General features: G+C 30.7%; 1 protein-coding gene and 1 pseudogene across 3 annotated transcripts in view; one reads left to right on the top strand and one right to left on the bottom strand.

The window, feature by feature from the left end:
- LOC143244759 (uncharacterized) overlaps positions 1-6,236 on the bottom strand; it is a 72,859-nt pseudogene extending 66,623 nt beyond the window's left edge. Inside the window, exon 1 of the transcript XR_013025301.1 lies at positions 5,797-6,236. The product of XR_013025301.1 is annotated as an uncharacterized LOC143244759 (transcript). The remainder of the gene's footprint in view (positions 1-5,796) is intronic.
- Positions 6,237-8,219: 1,983 nt separating this feature from the next.
- On the top strand, positions 8,220-25,008 carry LOC143244757 (zinc finger HIT domain-containing protein 3). Of its 2 annotated transcripts, none has more exons than XM_076490016.1 (4): positions 8,220-8,703; positions 20,142-20,230; positions 21,373-21,447; positions 22,892-25,008. In XM_076490016.1, the coding sequence occupies exons 1-4, from the start codon at positions 8,594-8,596 to the stop codon at positions 23,071-23,073; spliced, it is 456 nt and encodes a 151-aa protein (XP_076346131.1). In that variant the 5' UTR covers positions 8,220-8,593; the 3' UTR covers positions 23,074-25,008. The 2 variants fall into 2 exon arrangements, with proteins under 2 accessions (XP_076346131.1, XP_076346130.1); XM_076490015.1 differs by having other exon boundaries at positions 8,223-8,703; positions 22,871-25,008.
- The last annotated feature ends 117 nt before the right edge of the window (positions 25,009-25,125 follow it).

Below are 25,125 nucleotides of genomic sequence, written 5' to 3'. Positions count from 1 at the left end.
CGGATAATTGAATTTTGTGAGTGGTACCTGGGAAAATGTGCAGAGGATGAACACCACATAACCTTACCAGGGATTACAGTGTGGTGTGGATTATCAGCGTTGGCTGTAATTCAACCATTCTTTTTCAAAAACAGTCACTGGTCTCGTTTATCTGCACTTGCTGCAAGAAGCTGTCATGCCACACATTGGAGAACAATTTGGAGATGAGGAGTTTTATTTCCAGCAAGATGGAGCACCTTCTCACTACCATTGTAATGTGAGGGCCTATCTTGACAAAATTTGCTGAACAGATGGATTGGGCAAAGAAGTAGCACTGAATTTCCCCACGTTCATCAGACCTCACACATCTGGACTTTTTTTTTCTTTTATGGGGATACATCAAAGATAAGGTTCATAGCACAAAACCTGCAACAATCAATGAGCTGAGAGCAGCAATTGAAAGAGAACACACCTAAATACCAAATGAAATGATTCGTGAAGTTTGCAATTCTATCTATCTGCACTATCAGTAGTGCCTGGATCAGAACGGTCATCAGTTTAAACACCTGCAATAACTCAAAAGATTCTACACTTGTCTTCTTAAACTTGGATTATAAAACCTAGATATATCTTAATACACATTGTATTTATAATCACTCAGAATGTGTATACATTTTTTGGGCACCCTGTATATACACAATTATTTCAGAAGACATCAATGACACCACTTATTTAGTTACGCTAATAATTTGAGTTTTCACCCTCAAAATTTACATGATTAAAAATGTTATAACCAAAGTGCTTTCTTCTTCAGGGGCAAACCAGTGCTTTTGAAAGCACTTGGGTTATAATTTTTATTAATTTCTATCAAAACTCCTTGAACCTACATGTCTTTCTAACAAAATCAATGCATCCTCAGAACTTAACACTCAAATGGCATATTTCATCTTAAGTTCTACTATTATACAGGGAACCATGTTAGAATCACAACAAAATGCTGCCTAATAACATTCGTGGCAATGACCTCACAAAAATTTTTTTTATTAAGTACTATGCTTTTTTCACCTTTGGAATATATAAACAGAAATTTATAAAATATCATTCAGTAGTTGACAAAGCACAAAAAAAGGAATCCCTATCTCTATGAGTCTCCCTGTGGTCAAGTTGAAGGCTATGTTAAATTGTTTGTAGACTCTCATTCAAACTTTTATTGAACTACTATTTTATGAATGCACATCAATAAGTTTGGTATCAAATTGTAAATTGTAATTTAACTTTTAGTATGATCCATTAGTTAATTATTATTTATGAACAAATATTTAACAGAGATCCTAAATGTCAACTTTTTCATCACATGGTATGCTGAATGTAGCATTGGTTAAAATTAGATATTTTTGATGTCCAAATACAAAGTATAGTTTTTTCATGATTTGGGAATTCAAATTACCAAAATTGAGAAACTATAATATCAAATATGAATATCCTATATTTTCTATTTACTGTGATACTGCTACATGTACTAAACAAATAGTGGCCCCATCCATGTATGTTCATTTTTACAAAGACATGCTTATGTACACTTATTTCTGTCTACAACATATGAATAATCAATCAAAAGCTCAGAATTTCCCTTTTCTGGCTTTCTCAGCATATTTAAAGCATTCAGCATCAAATTTATTCTTTCAAAGTTTAGATTCAAAGATGTAAGGTGAAATTTACTGCACTCAAAATTTTTTATATTTTTTTAGACCCAAATACAGCTTAGTTACTAAGTGTGATAAATTATAATGAAATTCTATGGTATAGATATAGTATTTTTATTTCTGGTTATTTCAAAATGTATATACAAAACTTTTAAAAAATTATTTTGTTTCACATCCTTCATGTGAAAATTTTGATAATGCTTATCAACCTACAGCAAATAGCAAATGAGTTAAAAGTTTGTGACTAGAATTATTTTCTGTAATTCTTTATTCACAATTTTAACTTTTAAGAAAAATAACTGAAATTTAAAAACATATTTTAAATAGTTACAATGTACATACATATATTATGTATTAAAAATATGTGACAGGTTACTTTGTAAAGACCAGCTTTATATTATTGAATATCATGATACCAGTACATGTTCACCACATCATTGCAAGTTTAATAATGTTAGTCAGACATAGCTGAAAGATAATTATGATAAAAATGATAAACAAATATAAATGTATAATATTATGAAATCCACCCAGCCCAAAACAAATCTCAAGCTGTGCTTATGTATCAACTAGAAAAGAAGATATTTTAGAGGTTCAGTGTATCTTAATTTATACCATGTAATAAAACAATCTGTGACTAGTGAAGTTTAAGAGCACTTAACAGAGCACATTTTGCTTCCTGTATTTATCACTTTACTTTTTCAATGAAACAATGTAAATTAAGTTTTAAAAGACCAGATGTCATATTATTTAATCAATCTTTTTTAATTGTAAAAAACTTCAGCAACAATACAGCTGCCATGTTGTCGCTTACATCCGAAAATGACAGATACATAATTGCACACAGTTCTATACAGAAGCCAGTCTTGTGAACATTGGACACTGAAGGTACAAAGAGTATGATTACATTCTCAATACATATCTGCATCTAAAATACAAATATAAGACTATATTATTAAAACTTAAATACAAAAATATATTTTGATGAACCATTTAAATTTATACCTGGTATATGCCCAATTTTGTGTACTGTGGATGAGAAATCTTTTTCTCAGTTGTATGGACAGGTAGTTCCACAAATAGATATCACGAACTACATTGGTTTCGTACTAAAATTTACCTAAGAAATTCACAAAAAATCCTAACAGAATATAATTTCATAAGGTAATTTTAAAACTATTCAAGTTCCTTCAGTTTTCCTACAATTTAAGTATTCTGATATTTTATTAATGTATATTAATTGGAAATAATTTGTGCAACTGAGAGTATATTAATTGGAAACTGCCACATTAAGGATTCATTATTTCTCAAACTTGCTCTTCTTTATTGTTTCTCAAGTTCACTTTTGTATGTTGTCTCTACATGATTTTCTGCAACTATTTCATTGTTTTCAAACAGTAGATGATTACCAAGCAGACTTCTTTACTCTCATGAATGGTGATTTCTCTAAATCCTTCACTCTCCACCATTTAAAAACTCTAGTGTTTTACTAATGTGAATTAACTGGAAAATAATTTGTGCAACTAAGTCCTGAAATTATGAGTGCATATTTTGATATTATTACTTGCTGAAATACCTGTTTCCTGAATGCAAGTCATGTAATTTAATGATTAATGAAATGTTATCTTTAGGACATGAAATATTGCTTCAGTTGTAGGTAGTTGTAATAAATGCCCATAAAAAACTTCAAACATAAAATGTGAAACCACAAACTTGCATGTATCTCCACAGACCTGACAAATCTTCATGCCAAATTTGGTGAAGATCCATTTTCAGGAGCAAAATAGTGACAAAAATGCCCATAAAAACCACAAACAATAAAACTAAAAATTTGTGTATATCTATAGACACAAGGAACCTTCACATAAAATTTGGTGAAAATTGATCCACAGGAGGTAAAATAGTGATATAAATGATTGGAAAGTCCACAAAATACAAAAATGAAAATCTTTATGTGTCCTTCCATGGACTCAATTAACCTCCATATCACATTTGGTGAAGATCCATCTACAGGAGGCAAAGTAGTAGTAAAGAAAAAAAAAAGCCCATAAATACAACAAAATTGAACTAAGTATTTGTATGTGCCCCTGCTTGGACTTAATGAACCTCCATACCACTTTTGATAAACATCCATCCACACCCTGTGAAGTACTTACACGGGCATACAATAGACAGTACTATTACATACAGATATTAAAATCTATTAAAAAAATATAGATTCATATTTTTCTTTCACAAGAGAACATTAAAACTGGCTGTGTATTTTGTATCAAAACCTAAAAAGATATACTATAAGAAATACTGCAAATGTCCATGACCTATTCATTAAAGTTGATTTACATGATTATAAATAAATATATTCAATGTATCATCAAGAAATATGTTCAACATTGTAAGTGGCTTTGCACTCAATGCTTGTTAAATAGATGTTTACACAAAATATCAGGAATTAAAACACCTGACTCTAAAAATAATGGATAGTTAAAAAAAAATGTTGGGTATAAAATAAGAAATGCAGTAAATAAACTGTTAAAACATAGTAACATTCAACTGAATGCATAGGCACCTATGTAGCTCAGAATTTACTCTACTTAAATGGACATATATAAAAAAACCCTTAAGAAATAAGATAATTTTGACCCCATATCAACAGGATCGATCACTTTCAGTGCAGTCAAGAGATTTGTTGCTTAAGAAAATAATATGAACACTATTTCTAGCCTAGTTTGTTTGTTTTTAATTTTTGAGTCCCTAGTTATAGCTTCAAAATACAATATTTACATTTTGACTAAACTTGTTTCTGTACTTTTGACAGTCCCTGTTCCCCTTTTTAAATTAACAATTTCATTATCTTGTGTTTGAGTATTGTATAAGCATACCCAGTTCAAGGAGGAAATATATATATATATATCAAATCACAATATGGTAAACAGATGAAATAATCACATGCAATTGTCCCTAACAAACTATGTTAATTATAATAAAAACATTTTGATTCATCAACTAGTTCTTGACATACACTTTTATATATCCAATTAAAAAATGAGCTATGACTGTTTCATAAATGCATAAAAACTACATAAATCTGCTAGTATAAAGGTGAAGCATATTAACAAAAAACACAAAACTATAAAACAAAAGTCACTGAAAGGCTAACTATTTAGTTAAGATGAACATCTTGTACTTGCAATGTAAGACTTGTATATCACACTGTAAATCTAGTAATGACACACTGTAAGGAAAGTGTTACACTAGTGTTGTAAGGTATATATCATAATATTTTAAAAAACTAATATGAACACTTAATAAACCAACACTAGATTATGACAACATATAGGTATCCCTAAATTTGTTGTCTACAGCTATTTTGAATTATTTTGAGAGAGTATTACATGTGCTTTTAGTTTCAAACTACTCATACACTAAAATTACTAGATTATTTATATCTGAAAGTATGAAGATAATAAGCATTAAACTTTAAAATCACCAGTAATAACATTAGCATTTTGAATAACAAAATTGATATTTTGAATATTTCTTTTACCTACATCACAACTCTCTGTAACTTTTGTACAAATACCAAGTTCATAAACTTTGCAATAAAGAATAAATATTACATCTTAGTCAAAATAGAGAATGCTGTACAATCGCCTAATTAACAATTCATTTACAAGTAAAACATAAATATCAGTTACTAAACCTAAATTACTTATTATAAAACCTTCAATTCTATATAGTCTTATTTAACATATTGACTAGTTTCATAACACTTGTTAACATACATTTTCAATGACTTAGTGTTATACTAACTTATTTCAGACAATACAAAAAATTCATTGTAAAGAGAGAAAAGTCACTAAATATTCTAAATAAGTTTAGAGATGCAGCTTTTTGAATGCATTAAGTTTCTGGACAGACATTTCATTTGATAATAACCACACAAGTGGGTCAGACATTAAAAAAATAATTCATTCAACAAATGTGTAGAATTCTAGACCTGTCTTTAAACATCTTTTGTTTATACGTATAAAGTTACTTTAATTTCCTAGTAAGTGTAAAGTTTAGTTTTCAACCCAACAAATACTTTTTTTTTAACTACACAAAAATGACATACTTGTTCTTTTATTTCTGATATACCTTCATACCAACTTTGATTGGAAAAAATCATTTTGTAAGGAAACCAATATCCCCGGCCACCTTCATCCTGAATAAGTGCAAATTTGTCTTCAATTAACCATCGTAAAATTAAACAAACACAGTCACGTAAGTGATGAGCACTTTCAAGATTATTCTTAGTATCACCTGTAACTGTTAGACAATTTGTATTAGGCCTATTTATCAGATTCGATGCCATTGCCAAGCGAAAATGTGGAGTTTAAATTAATATGTTAATAAAACGACACTGTTCGTGGTACTTGCTGAAAACTAAAACTACACTAGACATGTTTCACAAATACTCCCAGTTTTCAAACATAGACTGCAACACTGAAAACTAAAAGTTTCTAACCGTAACGTTTTATGAGACAACACTGCCATCTGATAAATATATTTTCTAACTTGTATTAAAATAAAATATTCGTTTGTGAAATATTTTTAAATTAATTTCAAACTGTTCTTAATTACATTTGCTATTTAACGGTTTGTTTAACAAAGATCATTTATATCATTATTATGATTTTGAACTGCGATGTGATGCAATTATACAAATTACAGATATTCCGTAATACGCTACCTAAATTATTCTGGAGACGGCGTCATCAAAGAGATCGCGGGTGCTAGTAAATCTCCTGGCGTGTGATATTACCAAAATTAACTTCTAATTTACTCTCCTCGCCAAATGTCTACTTACATTACCACAGAAATTTTGTTTATTTGATTTGAGTTTCGCACAAAGCTACTCGAGGGCTATCTGTGCTAGCCGTCTTTAATTTAGCATTGTAAGACTAGAGGGAAGCAAGCTAGTCATCACCACCCACCGCCAACTCTTGAGCATCTTTTTTACCAACGAATAGTGGGATTGACCCTCACGTTATAATGCCACATGACTGAAAGGGCAAGCATATTCGGTGCGATGGGGATGCGAACTCGCGACCCTAAGATTACGAGTCGAACGCCTTAACCCACCTGGCCATGTGCGCTTCTTTACATAAACAATTTTTTCAACCCAAATCAGCCGTTTTTATATATATATATGTAACTTCGACTTAAATAAATCAAATAATATTGTATTACTTGTTTGTAACTAGTAAATTGTATTTGTATAATAGTGAGCTCTAAAACAGACAAGTGTCTGTGAAGTTAAAGTCTATACAAATTTTGTAATTACAGATTCAAACAGCGACATTTATATATTTATAATAGAATATATATATGTTTTTATTCTATATGAATAAAATGGTGTTGTTTGGAATATATGATTAATCTCTCCAGTCATTTTGCAAATATTAACTTGCAAACCTGATTAGCATCAATAAAATGATCGAAAGCTCGAAATACAAAAAAAAATTAAATATACAATCACACAGAAATAATCTAGTAGGGTTTTTTTACCTGTTTTTGAAATTCGCGCAAACCTACACGAGAAATATCTGCGCAAGCCGTCTCTAATTTAGCAGTGTAAGACTATACGATTTGGTTTGGTTTTAATTTCGCGCAAAGCAGCACGAGGGCTATCTGCGCTAGACGTCCCTGATTAAGCAGTGTAAGACTAGAGGGAAGGCAGCTAAAAAATGTTGGTGCAAAATATCAGACTTCCAATTATTTTAAACATTTTTACTGTGTATAAAACGGCCGTGTGCAGAATTATGTGATGTGTTGTTAATGTGTATGATGATTTTCCTGGTAATCCATAATTTATCTGGTATATGGCTGTCTTTGATATTATTATGAGTTCTCAAATATGCCAATATAAAATAAAGAGATTGCGATATTTCAAAGTATTTTAGTACATTACAAATGGACATGTTCAGCTTAGTTTTTCTTCATTCATTAAAATTTTAGATGAAAATTCTGAAAATTGTTAAGTTCCCCCGGATATCGTCACTAGTGTGTTTGCGAATGTGATGAAAATGTACTTTGATTTTTCTGAAAAGAGTTTTTCTTGTGAAAAATGTAGAATTTTTTATTCTTTAAATTTTACTGCACCAAAATCGTAATTTTTGTGATGATGTAAGTGCACGTTTAACGAGATAAAGATGTTAATATCACACTTCAAGTGCTTTGATATGTTTTTCGCAGAATAGCCTAAGCAGCATTTTATCGTGGATTTAAAATTACACATGGACAAGATTTGATCGTTATAGCATGGCATTGTATAATTTACTATTAAAAATGTTAAATTTAAAAAAAACAAATATGATTTTATGGTCATTATGCCAAGTTTCCCTATAAATGAATTAAACGCAAAAACTTTATTTACAATATTATAGACATTATATTTTTATATCTATTTCCTAACTGATAAATATTTTTTTTTCTCCAATGCAAAATTTGATTTTCAAGAGTAAATAAATTATGTAATTATGAAAATAGAATATCAACTATATCTAGGGTATGAGAGATAATATTAAAAATATCTCGGTGCCGGTTATTGGTTTTAAGGAAAATATCAAAAGTTCAAATCCTTAATTTAATTTTACGTAAAATACGAAAAAAATCTAAATCAGCAAGTTCATCGGTATATAAAATGTATGCCAAGCATAAAGCGTAAAATGAGTCGATTTTCATATTCAGGTCTTGTAGACATAACTCCTATCGGGTAATTCTGGAGATTTACTGTTCATGTTAAACACTTTAGAGAACAAAACTAATTGTTACAGAGACGCATGGTGATAATTAAGTCTCAGATATATCTGTAATCTGTAAGAAGATGATATTCTACTGAAGCGAAGATACGATATTATATAAATATTATGGAAAAAATATATAATTCATTACCTTTAAGTGGCAGAACTCCTGAGATGTGTGAAATCTGTTTCAAATTGGAATATAAATACAAATGCCCAACGTGCTTAAAGAAATAGTAAGTTGACGGTTTCAACTTTGGTAATAAATTTGCTTTAGAGTAGTTCGATGTGCCGGGAAAATTTAATCGCACCATATCTTAAAGTTTTTTAACATAGCATAATGTTTCGGGATAACATCTATCTGTACCATCCTTTAAACTAAAATTATTAAGTACAAAATAAAAACAGTCTCAGAGTTAGCCTGCTATCAAGTTTTCTCCCAAGTTCACTTAAGTTTATTGCCTCCACAACATCCAAAGGCAAACCAACCTATAACTGTTGTAGAAATAAAGCTGTCTTAGATGAAAATTACTCCTTCCCTTCCAATATGTGTCCCCAGTCCTTCCATTTTTTCATTATTAAATACGAAAAAAGGTAAAGAATCAACACTATAAGTTTATTTAATAGCCTTAAATACTTCAGACAGATCCTAACTATTTTTTCCAGGAGAAAGCTTTTTCAGAGATTTTAACATCTCATACAACAAATCCAGGCCCAGCATGGCCAGGTGGTTAAGGCACTAGACTAGTAATCCAAGGATTGTGGGTTTGAATCCCTTTCACATCAAACATGCTCACCCTTTCAGCCATGGGATCTTTATAATGTGACGGTCAATCCCATTATTTGTCGGTAAAAGAGTAGCTCAAGAGTTGGTGGTGGGTGGTGATCACTAACTGCCTTCTCTCTAGTCTTACACTGCTAAATTAGGTATGACTAGCACAGATAGCCCTCATGTAGCTTTTTACAAAAATTCAAAACAAACAAACGAATGACAAATCCTTCATGCCTGGCATCATTCTAGTAACCCTCCTAAGAACTTTTTCCATTAATTCAGTGCCTCATCAAAGATAAGAAAACCAGTCATGTATTCAGTACTTCTGTAGATGCAACCTAAAATCATATATGCTCTACCAATAGCAACAGAATGCTGCTTGGATGATTTATGAGACTAATCAACCACTACACCAAGACCCATTTCTTTTATTTTCAACATGGTTGTGGTTATTCCCATTTAAGTTACAATCATCTACTTCTGTTATATTTATTTTAATTAAAACCCATTTATCATTTATTCAACCAACTCGCTAATTGATCTAATTTGTTTTGTAAATCAGCCGTATTGACAGCCAGTAACACCCATAGCCTTAATATATTCAGCAAATTTAAGTAATTTATTGACCATCCTTTCATCCATGCTGTTGATGGAAATCAGAGAGAGCAAAGGCCCTAAAACTGAGCTCTGAGGTACTACACTTGTGATATAAATCCAGTTGACTGAATTTTATTTATAACAACCCTCTGCTTTCCTCCATCCAGCCACCTTTCTATCCTATCAGCTAACGTATTCCTCACACCTATAAAAATAATTTTTTTACAAGCCTTTTACATGGCACCTGGACTAATGTTTTCTGAAAATCCTGATATTACAAATCTGTACCCTTACTTTCATCAACATAAGCACTAATCATTTCAAAGAATGTTCAAAGATTTGTAAGGCAAGATTTTCACTCAGTGAAACCATGCTGATTATTCAGTAAAATTCTAAACTTTGTCAAATGGCTTTGCAAACCATCTTTTGTCAGATTTTGAAAAAAACATTTCCCCAAACTGATGAAAGACTAATGGGACTGTAATTACAAAGACAATTTTTATCACCTCCATTGAAAAGGGGAGTAACATTAGCAAGTTTCCAATCTGTTGATACCTGGTCACTATTCAAAGACTTACAAAAAATAGCAGCAAGTGGCTCACATATTTAATCTTCAACCTCTTTCAAAACCCCCATACACCTCTAAGTACCTTCTGATCCTAGTTTAAAACCTAGTGTTGTCCTGCTTTAAAAGTAAGTTTTTTGTGGCCACTGTTGTATGGTTATGAGCTTCACTGGATTCCCCAGTGTGCTGTTTCCTCTTTTTATTTTAGCAAAGTATGGGATTCCTTGCCATTCACCAGTTTCTAGCTGCTAGGGTGGTTAACCATGGAAGATTCCTCCTGAGTGTGACCAGTTCCATGCAATAGAGAATAGGGTAGCTTTACCCCATCCTATACCTGCCTGGATGTTTGGTTTCTGAGTGGCTTGGTGTTGGATTGATGCAGAACCAACCAACATAAGCCTTCACTCTATTTGCAGGTTAGTTGTTTCTTTTGCATTCTGCTTCACTGAGCTTAGGGTGAAGATCAGAAGGACCCTGCTCCTGCCTCAGACCAGATAATAAATTTCCAATGCTACCTTATTTTGGATTGGAGTTGTCCTGCCGTATATGGTTTGAAGCACCCTACCAAACTGCACAAATAGCATTTCTGTGAGCCTGTTGCAAGCTCTGGACTGTGCTTGTATTTTTCACCCACTTTAGTGATGCATTCCTTTTCTTTACAGGCAAAGGATGTACACTTGTACAGATATGAGGTGTGGTCTCTCATTGGTATGTAACAATACTGTTCTGTGATATGGGGTTTTACACTCTGTGGGTTCCATTCAAGCACTTCCCAAAAGGGATTATCTTGGTAAAATTTGCACCAGTCCGAAACTTTAATATGTAAGTCTAGCTATATGTGAGCAGGTTATGTATAATACTGGAAGTTAATCTTTTCCAATGCTAAAAATGTATTTCCAATAGATATTTACATCCTCTCACACTTTCCACTCCTTTTCCCCACTTCTGACACCTTTCTTCTTTCCCAGTCTTAACATTGTAATTGAACAGTCATAAAAGAGGGAATCAGCTGTGTGAAGGTGTGTTGCATTCTTTTGGTAGAGGACTTTCACATGCTCATTTGCATGCAACATTGCAGCAATATTATTGGAAAGTATGATTTTAGGTGGCAGTCTCAAGGCTAGTGGGGAGTAAAAAAAAAATCACATTCAGAAGCAAGCCCATAATCAAGAAAGCTATATGTGAGAAGTAAGCATCTGCCATACATTTTCAGTTTTGGTAAATGTTAAAGCTTCTCCATTATGACAAATCTCTGGTGTGTTTATCTACAAATATACATTTATATGTAATACACCTAATATTGTAGCATTACATTCCTATTATAGTATTTTTTTCTTGATAATTGTAATCACTAAAAGGGTTTTTATTTCTTGAACTACATGTTCAGTACATTCTCCTATGATGCATATCATTTGTTACTGAAAACCATGGATGCACAAGGATTTCTGAGTATGGATTGATTATTCAAATATCAGATATTACTTTCTTAAAAGTTTCTTATATTTGGTTATGTATTTCTTTAATAATTTTGCTATTTATTAATAGTGTATTAATACATAATTTATATTTTGGTATTCTCATCATTTTGCATGTGCACCATATCTTACCATTTCAGCATCTTAGTATTAATACAGTGTGTAATTGGACCACTTCTATTGATTTGTTGTTATTGTCAATTTCTTGTATCTTTAGTTAAGAGAATTACTTCAGCTTCAGTTTTTATTGCTGTCTCCTTAACTCAGTTGTCTCCTTTCCAGATTTCTGTCTCTGAATTTTAACCATTTGATTCTCTTTGTTATAAACCAAAACAGATTTCAACAAGGCACTTTACTGTAATACATATGATCCCGCAGTTGCTGATTAAAGTTAATTCAATTAAGTGGCATGAGTCCTGGGATTGGGATATAGGTATCTAACATTAAGTAACTTGTAGTGGGATTGACATTTTACCTTCTGAATTTTTATGAATTGTTACAAAATAAGAAAGCTACTTTTACAGTTATGGAGGTAATTCAAAACAACTACCAGAATCCAGCAGGTACAGTTTTTACAAATAGCCAGGCCTCATGATGTATTACAGTAACACAAAAGCAGAACCCAACAATCATGAAAACCAAAGTATAAAAGTACTATTACTATGGTTAAAAGTATATTTTCAAGAAGATAAACACTTTGTAGGCTAGCAAAATAAGCACAAGAATATAATTTGTTTTAAATAGTACCTTGAACTGTACTCCAAGTAGATATCTTGCAAATCTTAAAAACTTTAAAGCTAACCAACCAATCTGACTGAAATTAGTCACTCTAGAATACTGTTACTAGTATTTTCTCTACCACAAATCAATCAGTGTATTAAAATAAATTTACCTGTATTACATTATCAATTTGTAAGTATCTAGTCAAAATATAAAGAAATAATTTATATAATGTTATTACTTTTACTTTAATCATGTAAAGGCTATATTTTGAAGAGTTGTTTTTCATTTATCATGCAGTTCTTTAAACTTTCATGAAATAACCTTAGTTTACTGTTTAAGCCTACGTATTAGGATTAATAGTATTATACTAATACTAGAATCTTAATTTGCAGGATTAAAAAAGAATAAATTAGTTGTTAACATTCTGGGATGCTTTTCTTTTATTCACTGAAGTTACTCATTTTACTTAGTAATATTTACAGTTCAATTAATAATAGCATCTTACATAGTGTTACTAGTCTTAGATATTAGGCCTACACTCTGGTATAACATGTTTGATGTTTGGTCCTTTTTCAGATTTTTCTCATTATATTATTAGTCTATACTCACATAAACGTAATGAATGTTTTTGTTTTGTTTTTTTACAATATAAGTTATTTAAATGATAAGTACAAAAATGCAAAAATAATAAAAATAAAGAAATTAGACTTTTAGAAAAAAATCACCATTAAAAACTATGATAGTAATTTATTTACTTGGCAATGTTTTGAGCAAATACTCTTTTTTTCAAACCAGAAACAAGCTTTAAATGATAAAATACTGTTGTCATTAGACTTTTGTGTCAAACTCACAATTAACACTACCTCTGTGACAAATATTAATGAGCAGCATGAAGTGCATTTGCCAGTTGATACTGAATGACAAAACAGTAGTATTTATGAATTAAAACAAGTACACAAATAAAATTAATTTCACAAAAAGAAATAAACAATACTAAGTTTGTATAATAACAAGAAATAGCATTAGTATTACTTAAAATATCTTGCCTGACATTCATAATTTATGTGAAAGATATGGCTAGATGGATAACATTTGGATGATTGCCTCACTTATGGGACACACATGCATGTATCTACTACGTGGATGGAATTTTAAAAAAGGATGAGATATTGCAGTACACTGTACAGTAGCAAAGATTACACTATCAATCCCTTTTGCAAGTTACATAATTATAATTTTATATTATTAATAAATTGGATAATACATATTGATGCAGGGTGAGGAGGAACAATCACAAAAGCCATGAGGAGGAGATAAGCTTATAAATAAATATTCTGCATTTGTTATCATGGGAAAAAATCTGCTATTTTCTTTTCTTCCCAGTGGATTCATGATATTTGATTTATGGTTATCCACATGCTTTCAATTTTTCCAAAATCAAATGAAATCTACCTGTATATTTAAGAAAATTTACACTCAACATGATCAAAATGAATCTCATGTTTGTTTGTTTTTATCCAGATGTTGTCCTGATGACAATAATATACCCAAGCTGACTTCAGTGTTTTGAAATATAAAATCTATCCACATAGACAGAGAAATTGTAGAAACAAATTTTATTCAGATGATTCAAAATCTATTTTAGGGTAACAAGACCATTGGTTCCATTTATAATATTAAAACTTTGCAGGATTGACAGAAAGAGGTTAGAAGCAAATAAAAAAAAACAATACTAGAATATTTATAAAATAATCTTCCAAAAGTGCTCAGGTTATTGTTTCTTTTTTAGATTAGGTTCACTTTCATGAAGTTTGGTGTATGATGGATTTTTGAGATTAATCACTTTAGGTTAAAAGGTTAAAATTCTGCATAAATTATTATCCAAAATATTGAATCCAAGTTTGTCATGAAGGTTCCTAGAAAATTAAATTTAAAGTAGTAAATCACATTCTGTTCTTCACCACACTGTTAGTATTTTTATTGTAATATGATGAGATTATTATATAAAAAAGAAAACCTATAACATAGTCATTTTAGTTTGCATTTTACTATTTTCAGACATAATGTGTAATTTCTGTGGAATTGCATTGAATCAAATAGAGCTTTCTATTCAAGCAGATGTGGTTAATTAAGAGTTTAATATAGAAATATTAAATAGGATTGTATCGAGCTGTGCACTGAAAGTGAGTTTTTTGGTTTTTTTTTTATCAATTAGTTAGTGAACATTCTTTGGATAGTACTTTGTTAATTTGAATGTAACCTAAGAAGGTCGAAACATTGTTCGTAGTTTATTTTAGTTAAAGTTTTAATATCCATATCAGCCATTATTAGAATACTTTTTTGATATTGCTGTTTTGGTTTAAGTAAAGTTTTTACCGCTGATGGAAATACATATTTTAAAAGGTTGAAGAACATGATGTTTTGGAGCTAATAATATAATTACTGTTTAGTTAGGTTTGAATTTTTATTTTCATTTATTTGGATGTTTACATCAAAGTAGCAGTACATTTAATTCTATGACAATTAGAAATATTTTGGCATCAGAACAGGTTGTTGACTGGAAACAGTTGTCTGAAGTGTGAAATCATTATGGACAAATTGTTATCAAGACAAAGCAAAGATGTCTTTCTCTCCAAGTGAAGCAAAAAAGAAGAAAATAGTAATCTTAAACTTTAAGTTTGCAGAAAAGCCATGTGATTAGCAGTGTTTGCTGGATGATGAGTATTAGTAATTGATTAGTACAGTTTTAGTCCAACCATGGTATGTACAAGTAAAATGATTGGTGGTGAGTGCTTCCAGAGATTTTGACTTATTTGTTGTCAGCACTTCACCAAGAATTGGTGATAGGTACTGCTATTAAGATTATCTGCCACTGTTACTAACATTTAACTGTTAACAAAGAGGAAAGCATGTTTGATGACAATATTTCCATTACTTGTATAATTGGAATAATTGTAAATAGTAACCAGTGGAAACCCTTATTTTGATAATTGATTTTTTAAAATCATTTAAATCATATCTTCAATTGATCAGTTGTTGAAATAATCAAAAATAATAATGAATGGAAATATTAATTTCAAGTAATTGATTTTACCATAATTTTGATTACCAATTAGTTTAGTAACATAATCACCTTTCATAGATAGTGGACTAAGTCACTAAACTCTTCTAATGACACTAAAAAGATTTTGATGCATCTTAAATAGAAACAGAATGTTAGACATATGAAAAAGATAGGAGCTAAGTGTTTTTATTTTTTTGAGAAAAGGAAGAGAAGGAATTGTATTCAAGTTTACTGTATTATTAAGGAGTAATATGTGATAAAGCCTTCCTTTGTACTCTATTTCAAAAACAAGAGAACAAGTGTAAGATTTGGAAAAGTTACAGTAGTCCTCTTAATGCACTTTTATTATTTTTTTAAAGTTACTATTGGCTGTAATGGAGACCAACACTTAACAAGAATTTTAAAAGAGAATTGATAACTTCATGAAAAATAACACTATGTAACAACACTGGGTAAAAAGTGTTATTCCCCAATTGCTTATGCCTAAAGTAAATGGAAAAGACCTATTTTTTCTTCAAACTTTGCTTTTGTAACTTGGGAATGTATAATAAAAACATGATGAGAGACTATATTTGGGGACTGATGCATGAAAGTGATTTGCATCACAGTCGCAAATTTCAAAAAAATACTCACTTCCAAACGTTTTTGTTCATTTTTGGATAACTTTAGTATAAATACATGTAAATCTTGATTCATATGTTGTTTTATTCAGACCTTACATGAATGAAAATGTGCAAATTTGCCCATTAGGTTAATTTCTAAATATCTTTATCCAGGTCACAAATGCAAAGTTTGAAGGGAATAATGGCCATTTTATGTACTTTGATAACATAAGCAATTGAGAAATAACACATACTATCCAGGAACAAAATTTGTGTTATATAGTGTAAAAAAATGGGTTAAACTTTTTACTCTCTTAAAGGTGGGTGTGCAAAAATGCTCCACCATGGAAAAATCAATTTCTCAGTTACACTATTATGTTGTTTTCAATCTATTTTAAGAGTGTTATCAAAGTTACAATAGCCTAAGTACTTTAAGTTGCTATAAGTGAAGTAATTTCTTCAACATGCCAATTGTTTAAAGTAATATGTAATTACATTGACAGCACATGACAAATTTATAACCACTTTAAGCTAATGGCAACAAAAAAAGAAAGGTAATCACTTTGACCAGAGTTATAGTCAATTAAATCACACAATTTTTGATCCCTTAAAATCATTAAAAGAGGTCTAAATCAATTAAATGAAAAAAGGTGTCTGAATGTACTGGACCAAGATATAATCCTACCAAATTTCAAGTCAAACTGGTGAGATATGAAGGAATGTAGGTCAGTTGAAAAGTGTTTGGAAGAAGAAGAAACAGTGTAAAAGCAATTGGTCTCTGCATGGACACATAAGTGCACCAAGTATATGCCCTTTCCTTTGTTCTAGTAACAAGTAATGTCCTTGACAAAAATGATAACAGGTTTAGAAAATGATTTCCTATTACTAGGTGGTTAGCTTTTGGAACGGATTTCCCTTAGGTGTGGTAGATGCAGTAAGTTTCAGGGAAGAGTTGTTAAATATTTGGAAAGGACTGGTTTTAAGTCTTTTTTTTTTATGTGGTATACAAAACAACTGCATTCAGTATTTTATAATATTTCAGAGCTGTCTGAGGAAGAATTAAAGTTTATTTTAATGGATGGAACAGTCAAGATGGATCAACAAGAAGTCTTTTGTTGTCTTTTACAACTCTTATATCCACTGTTTGAAAATAGGAATAAGATAGCCTACCTTCCAATTCTCAGGCACCCACCCACTTCTATTGACAAGAAAAGAAAGAGAAAAAGGCTCATTTTTGTTTTCTTTTAAAACCTTGGAGGAAAACCATGTATAACAATCCCTGATGCTTTTTCTAGTTTTATTCTCTCAATTTTTTTTTACTTATCACTAAGGTGTTAATATGTACATGATTTAGATGCAATATTTCACATAGGATGCTCAGGGGTAGGAATATTGCTAATATCTTATCTTGTAAAAAGAAGAGAATAATTAAAAGCTCAACCCCAAAACACAGTCTTCAATGCAAACCTTGTTAACAGCATTTTGTAAGAGCTTTCTCATGCTTTAATGGTTTGCTTATTTTTAACATAGTTTAAGAAATCTACAGTGTAAGTTTTAACATAATTAATTATATGTATGTTTCTCTTAATTCCTTTTGTTTTGTTTTTTAAGTTTCAACTCTTTAGTCTTCATAGAGTTATCTAATTTTCCATTTATCTGCCAATTTAAGCTTCTTAAACTTAAGGTATTTAACTCTACTTTTCTTTTTTATGTCTTTAATAAACCAGTTAAAGTTGATCATCCCTGTTATCATTTTTCTCTTTCAAGAAAAAGTTAATCTTGAATTAAAAGTATCTTTTTAGATATTTTTTGAATCTATCCCACATCAAATTTTAGCTTATTATACAAATTCACTAGTGATAAATCTTTTTCACATGAACTTAAAACTGCATTTTAGATTCTAGAATGTTTTTTTAATATAGTAAAACATCAAAATTAATTATATAATTATCACTCTTTTCTAATTGTTCCCCACTCCAACACACTAGTGGTAAACAATAAATATAAAATGATATCCTCTTTGGTTGCCTTTGTGACTGTTTGGTGTAGAAAATGACCTAGACTCATTTCAAGAAATATCTTTCCTTCACTATTTGATTTAATATAATCCCAATCTGACTGTCTTAAATCAAAGTTTCCCACAGATATTTAATCATTATTCTTGTTAGTAGTGACCCTGAATGTGTTACATATTTCCTCATTAATCTAATCTCTATGACAAGTGACCCATAGTGCTTTTCAGTTCATACTCTTGAAACCTCTCATTGTAACCATACAGATTCAAACTCTTTTGACTACCTTTTTTTTATGTTTTCAATCTTAACAGGCTATTAACATCCCACATACATAGAGCTTTCTCACTTCCTCTTTTAAAAAGTGAAGCTATTCAATTTCTTGTAACTTGGAATTTCAAAATGATTTTTATTATCAGTGTTCTCTATATCTAATGAAGTTTCAATAACTTGCTCTACATTGTAGTAATCCATTTCGAGTATAACCCTGAACTCATCTGTTTTACTTCTGACACTTCAAATATTAGGGCAATAACAAAAGTTTATTTTGAATCATACTATGCTTACCAAATCTGAGATATTTATTTTTAAAATTATTAATTACCTTATGCTTTGAATGCCCTGCTTTTAAAATTCTTGTTACCTTAATTATATTATCAATTTGTTTATTCCAAATTTCCCTCACCACTTTGCAAGTTCAGTTTAAACTATGTTTAATGAACATGTTTAGAACTTCTTCAAGCATTCTACTACCAAACCTTCTGAAGTGAAATCAACCTCTAGCATGTAATTCACTGAAAGTGGTGTACTTCAAGGTTATGTGATCTGTGAAGATACAGGTTATTATTGTCACAAATGGTGTATCTCAGGATTGTTTGTTATTCTTCATTGTCAATAATGGCATTGTTAATGGAATAAGCAGAAAATAGATTAATTCTGTAGAATGTTCTTAAATTACTGAGCAACCATACTGCACTGAAAATGCTGTAGTTTTAATTCTGAAGAATGTTCTTAAATTACTGAGTAATCATACTGTACTAAAAATGCTGTAGTTTTGCAAAGAAATTTGGGCTATTTGGTAAATGCCTTTTGACACTGATAAAACTAAGGTTGTATGTTATGGCTGTCACTACAATAATTGTTTTCATAGCTTTAACAGGTGAACTGGATGGAGTTCAGAAGAAGAGAAAAGATTTGGGCATAAATATTTCAGTTTAAATGCTTCTAGGCTGTGTAATTTAGACAGTAATAAGGCAAACACAATTTTGAGTATAGGTTGAGTCAAGGTTATTATTTTATTCTATTAAAGTGGTGATTAGGTCTCATTTGGAAAGTCCTTACTTTATTTAAGAAAATATTTTACATTGTTTGAAGTAGCAGCCAGAATTATTCATTGTTTGGAAAAGCTCTTGCATTACAAATAATTGAAATATTTTCACTAAAGTAAAGGGTTTAGTATGACGAGAGTTTATAGATGTTTTTATGATTGTTAGAAGTTTGAAATCTACAAATGCAGATGAAATTTTCAAACAAATTACAGGCATTAACATTAGAAGACAGAAATTTAAGAAATAAAAACTTGTATACAGTGTCACTTCATTAACAGTAGATATTCTTTTGAATTGAAACAATAAAAATAATTGTTTCCAGAGTGACAGTTGCTTTTTGGTAAGTTCAATGTAGTCATACCTTATATATTAAGGTGGTTATTTGTATAAAATTATATTATGTAAATTTCCAGCCTTATCCCCTCCGCAGTTATTAGACTGAATAATTAATTAATTTGATATAAAATTAATATATAAAATTTTTTTTGAGTTATTTAAGTGAACTTAACTTTCTTATGGATGTTCTTTATTGACAGTTGTGGCGTTGAGTGTTTTGAAAAACACTATAAAACAGGATGCCAAAGAGAAGACTTAATTACAATACAGGAATGTAAAAAAGAAGAGGGTAAACATTTTGTTTTTCAGATGTTACTTTATAGTTTACATGTTCAGTGACATAGAAAGAGGAGATAAGTTTGAGAATAATATTTTCAAAAAATAATTACACAATTGTTTGAATAACACATCTCAAAAGCATTAGTTCAGTTGTGTAGAAGTTGAAATTATAATTTATTTGTGATATGTAAGCATACATGCTGAAAACATTTGGAAAAATAAAAATATCTTTTATGGATGCTCAGTATATTAGTGTGATTATTGAAGAGCAAATGATTATTAATTAATTTACTGATTTTTCTTCATACTGTGTTTCTCATAAAGTATAAAAGTTCATATTTTTTTATTTTGGAAACATTCAGACATTATTTAAGTGATCAATAGTAATAAGCAGTGCCAGCTCAAGTTAAAAAAAATTGAAGGATGCAAAATTAATAATTTGGTAAAATTTCTTTCATATGGTTTTTTTGCATTTGTAAAATAAGATATTCTGAAGCTGAATTTTCTTGTATTAAGTGTGATATCAATTCAAGTTCTGCACACACATTTTCTCTGCAGTATTATGATTAAATTTTTACAATTTTCTTATCCCTAAAATTTTGTATATGTTCTTTAAGCCATTTGAACCTGTCTTAGTACTAAGTATTGTCATTAATTCTTTTCCTAATGTGTCCTTTTGACCAGCAGTTCTTTACCTTTAGAGGGTTGCTAAATGTCTCCATAAACTGTTGGAGATCTCTAAAATATCAGTACAACAAAACCTTTTATGATTTAAATATGAATATTCTGTCAGTTTTTGGTTGTTTTCATGAAATCCCATGGATCAGTGGAAACACTGCTTTAGACAGCAAAAGTTTTTGTAATATGAGTTGATGACTCCAAGAGTCTTGAAGACCTAATGTTTAAGGTATTCTGAAATCTCGGGATTTGAAAGTTGTGGAATGGGATAAATATATCCACATTAATTTGGTGTGAACAAACACTACTGTGTTGTGCAAGGATTCCATGCATTAAGTGTGGAGGGAGGTGAGCCAAGGCTATTATACAGTTCTATTATTCTTCTTACATATAAGTTTAATGACACTATTTTGTGTAATTTTGAAGTTGCTAAATGTATTCAGTGATAATAATTCAAATGTTTTTGTGTTTCAGCTACTTCCAGTCAAAAGGAAGAGTATGTATCTGAAACTGAAGACACAGTCCCTCTAGAAAAGCTAAGGTTATTAGGTAAGCAATTGTTACAGGACATTCTAAATAAACTCATAAGCAAGGTGACCCAGTGTTATTTGACCAATCAAAATCAGCAATGCAACTAACTAAACAACAAACAGAAAAAAAAACAACTTGAAACTAACAACACCATCAGGCGAAAAGTTAAATCCTGTAAAGGAGCAGGCTGGATTGTTTTTGTGCACCTTTCTTCGTTTAAGTCTAATATACTGATGTTCATGAACATTTATTTTTGTTGTGAGATTACAGCATTTTTAGAGAGGTTATAGAATTTTTTAAACATCTGTCTAATTAACTAGAGTGGTTTTTGGTACTTTTGTGATATTGTTTACATTAAGTATTATTGACTGCTGTGGTCAATTTTATGACATCACTGCTTCATGGAGAAATGCATATTGTTTTTGCTCCTGTCTGTCTAGCCCAGCCTTGTGAAGAGGATATCTAAAGACTGCATTGGTGGAATTTGACAAAATTAATAAATTAGATACTACATGCATAGTTCTACTTATGATTAACTTTGAAAGTCACAGTTTATTAATGGTGCACATATTTCTATACTATATGAACATATATTAATGAAACTTATACAAAGACAATGCATACAAAGTTATAGAAAACCTTTTTGAAGGTCGAGCCTAATAAAATTAGGAGGCAAACATAAAGCATAACATCAGTGGAGGTATAGGTATGCCATAAACACTACTTGTACTTGTTTTACTCTTAATAATATGTCCAGCTTCAACTTGAGTTGGCCCGGCATGGCCAAGCGCGTAAGGCGTGCGACTCGTAATCCGAGGGTCGCGGGTTCGGTTCTGCGTCAGTTAAACATGCTCGCCTCCCAGCCGTGGGGCATATAATGTGACAGTCAATCCCACTTTTCGTTGGTAAAGAGTAGCCCAAGAGTTGGCGGTGGGTGGTGATGACTAGCTGCCTTCCCTCTAGTCTTACACTGCTAAATTAGGGACGGCTAGCACAGATAGCCCTCGAGTAGCTTTGTGCGAAAATTCCAAACAAAACAAAAAAAAAAATCAACTTGAGTTTCCTGTTTTCAGTCATCTGATCAATTATATGTACCTTTTCACCTTGGACAGTCAATGCATACCAGTATCTACCTACAAAGTCACAGTAACATATACTTGCCTGTTTAACTTGGGTAGTCAGTGTCTACCTACAAAACTATAGTAAATTACTTGTATTTGTTTAACTGAGATAGTCAGAATCTACCCACAAAGCTGCAGTTTTATAATTTAAGCAACAATTCATCCAAGCTATGCAGTTAATTATCATAAAACAAATATGTACACCAAGACCATGTTTATTGCAATTTTTACTTGTGTACTCTCACTATTAGTACTGCTTTCAGCCATAAGCTGACTTTACCCCATAAGGTTTTATCAATTTAAGTATTCTGTTTTCATAGACGGAACTCTTTGTGTTTCAGCATGTGACCAGGAGTTAAGGAACCAGCTGGCTAATGCTCATTTGAAGGATATATTATTACTATTAGACACCTCCAGTAATCCAGAAAAGTCAATTGATGATGCCATGAAAGAACCAATTTTCACAGAGTTTGCTAATAGTTGCTTACGATTGGTGGAAAGCGAAGGTGCAAATCAAACCTGAAACATTCAAGAGACTTGAACTAGTTCATATCTCAGAAACCATGTAATATATACACTAAATGGTTTCAGAAAACTGGAGACTCAATATTTTATGATGTATTATTTTCTAAAACAAATTTATAATTCTGTCATTGTACTTTGTATAGTGATGTTTTTATTAGTCATATAAAACTTATTTTGTACTTCCCGTCCCATAGACTATCCTATCTAAACTCCATAAGTTTAGAATTATATATGCTGACAAAAAAACTTTGTCATATAAAACTTATTTTGTACTTCCCGTCCCATAGACTATTTTATCTAAACTCCATAAGTTTAGAATTATATATGCTGACAAAAAAAACTTTCTATTGCTTACTTTTAAGACAAAATTTAATAGTAGATTAATCAGATTTTTGGTAAATTCTTAGTTAAAGTTTATTAAAATATAATACACTTTATCTCATTATATAGAGTTACAATCTAAGTTATGCCCAACAACAATTGAAACTAGAAAACCCTATTTATGTAAGTTATATAAAATGTTTCATTAAGCTACTATTATGATAATACAATAATTATGAGAAACTTTCCAGTTAATCTAGTTAGAAAAAATGTACATTTATTTAATAATTTTTGGTGTCTCTTCAGATTTACTTGCTATCTTTGTAAGTATAAAAAAAAATTAACTTCAGAATTAAAAAATTGAAACATTTGGCATTTCAACTTTTATCTTCATTCTTTATAACTATAAACAAAAAGTACTAAAACACTGCAAGTGGTTGTAGTTTATAGCAATGGTTATTTTTTACTGTGGCTGTTGGTAGTACATAACTGTTGTTCACTGTGGCTGTAGTTTATAACTTTGGTTGTTGTTTACTACAGCTGGTAGTTTATACCCATGATTGCTGTTGACTGTTAGTAGTTTCTGTAGCTTTAGTTATTGTTCACTATGGCTGGTAGTTTATAGCTGTGGTTGCTGTTCCCTGTTGGTAATGATAGCTATGATTAGTATTAACTGTGGCTAGTAGTTTATTGCTGTGATTGGTGTTATATGTGGCTAATACTTGGTAGCTGTAGCTTATGTTCATTCTGGGTGATAGTGTATAGATGTTATAGATTGATCTTCAGTTTATAGCCTAGTTGGTGGTGGCTGTGGTTCGTTGTTAATAGTTATGTTTGTTCACTGTATCTGGTAGGTTGTAGATGTGGTCTGTAGTTTATAGGTGTGGTTGGTGTTATGTGTGCATAATAATTTACTGCTTGGCTAGTATTCACTATAACTAATAGTTAATAGATGTGTTTGATGATCATTGTGGCTCAGAGTTTATAGCTATGGTTTGTGCTAACTGTGGATGATAGCTTATAACCGTGGTCAGTATACATATTTGTGTGTGTGTGTGTGTGCATATATATATAATACTTATATGCTTCACTGTTTGTTTATTTGGTTGCTCCCCAACCCCCCTATAAGGTCAGTTGTAAGTCCATGTATATACAATGCCAAATCCTGGAGTTTGATTCCCTGGTGGACAGTGCAGATAGCCTTATATGGCTTTTCACTGAAAGTAAAAAACGACTTTTTTCTTCACTTTGAAATGTGAAACAAAATTTATTGTTTGATTTTTCAGTTTTGAATAAATATTAATCTGAGCTTGTTTTATATCAGTAGCAAATGATAAAAATTAAACTTACTAACCAACAGTGTTCATTTCTTTGAACTTATCAAAATAAATATTTTCAAAATTGAATTATTTACATTTTAAGAGTTTTCTGCTAGTAAGTTTCATTTTAAGAGTGAAACTAATTTTGGATTTCACTAGTTGGGAAATGTTAATCAATAATGTACTAGTTTAAAGTAAAACTGTTTTCAGGATATTTTCATTTAAACGTAAGATACTTTCTCAGGAAAATTCAGGTGTTGTAATGGGTTTAATAAATTTTGTTTTTGTTCTGAGTTCTTTGTTTTAACCCCGTACTTAATTATTCAAGTTATTTCTGTCGATAAATTTATTCTATATAATAAATTATTTTTTTCTTTATTATCAATCTCTTCAGCTCAATGCTAATGAGC

Source organism: Tachypleus tridentatus, chromosome 2 (assembly GCF_004210375.1).
Source record: "Tachypleus tridentatus isolate NWPU-2018 chromosome 2, ASM421037v1, whole genome shotgun sequence".
Taxonomy (NCBI): domain Eukaryota; kingdom Metazoa; phylum Arthropoda; class Merostomata; order Xiphosura; family Limulidae; genus Tachypleus; species Tachypleus tridentatus.
This window is presented reverse-complemented; position numbering and strand designations above follow the sequence as displayed.

Bases quoted from the DNA above. Each gene is read 5' to 3' on its own strand.
- LOC143244757 (XM_076490015.1), top strand. From the start codon at position 8,594: ATGGAAAAAATATATAATTCATTACCTTTAAGTGGCAGAACTCCTGAG. The intron at 8,704-20,141 runs GTAAGTTGACGG...CTTTATTGACAG, and splicing joins CCAACGTGCTTAAAGAAATA to TTGTGGCGTTGAGTGTTTTG. The intron at 21,448-22,870 runs GTAAGCAATTGT...CTGTTTTCATAG, and splicing joins AGAAAAGCTAAGGTTATTAG to ACGGAACTCTTTGTGTTTCA.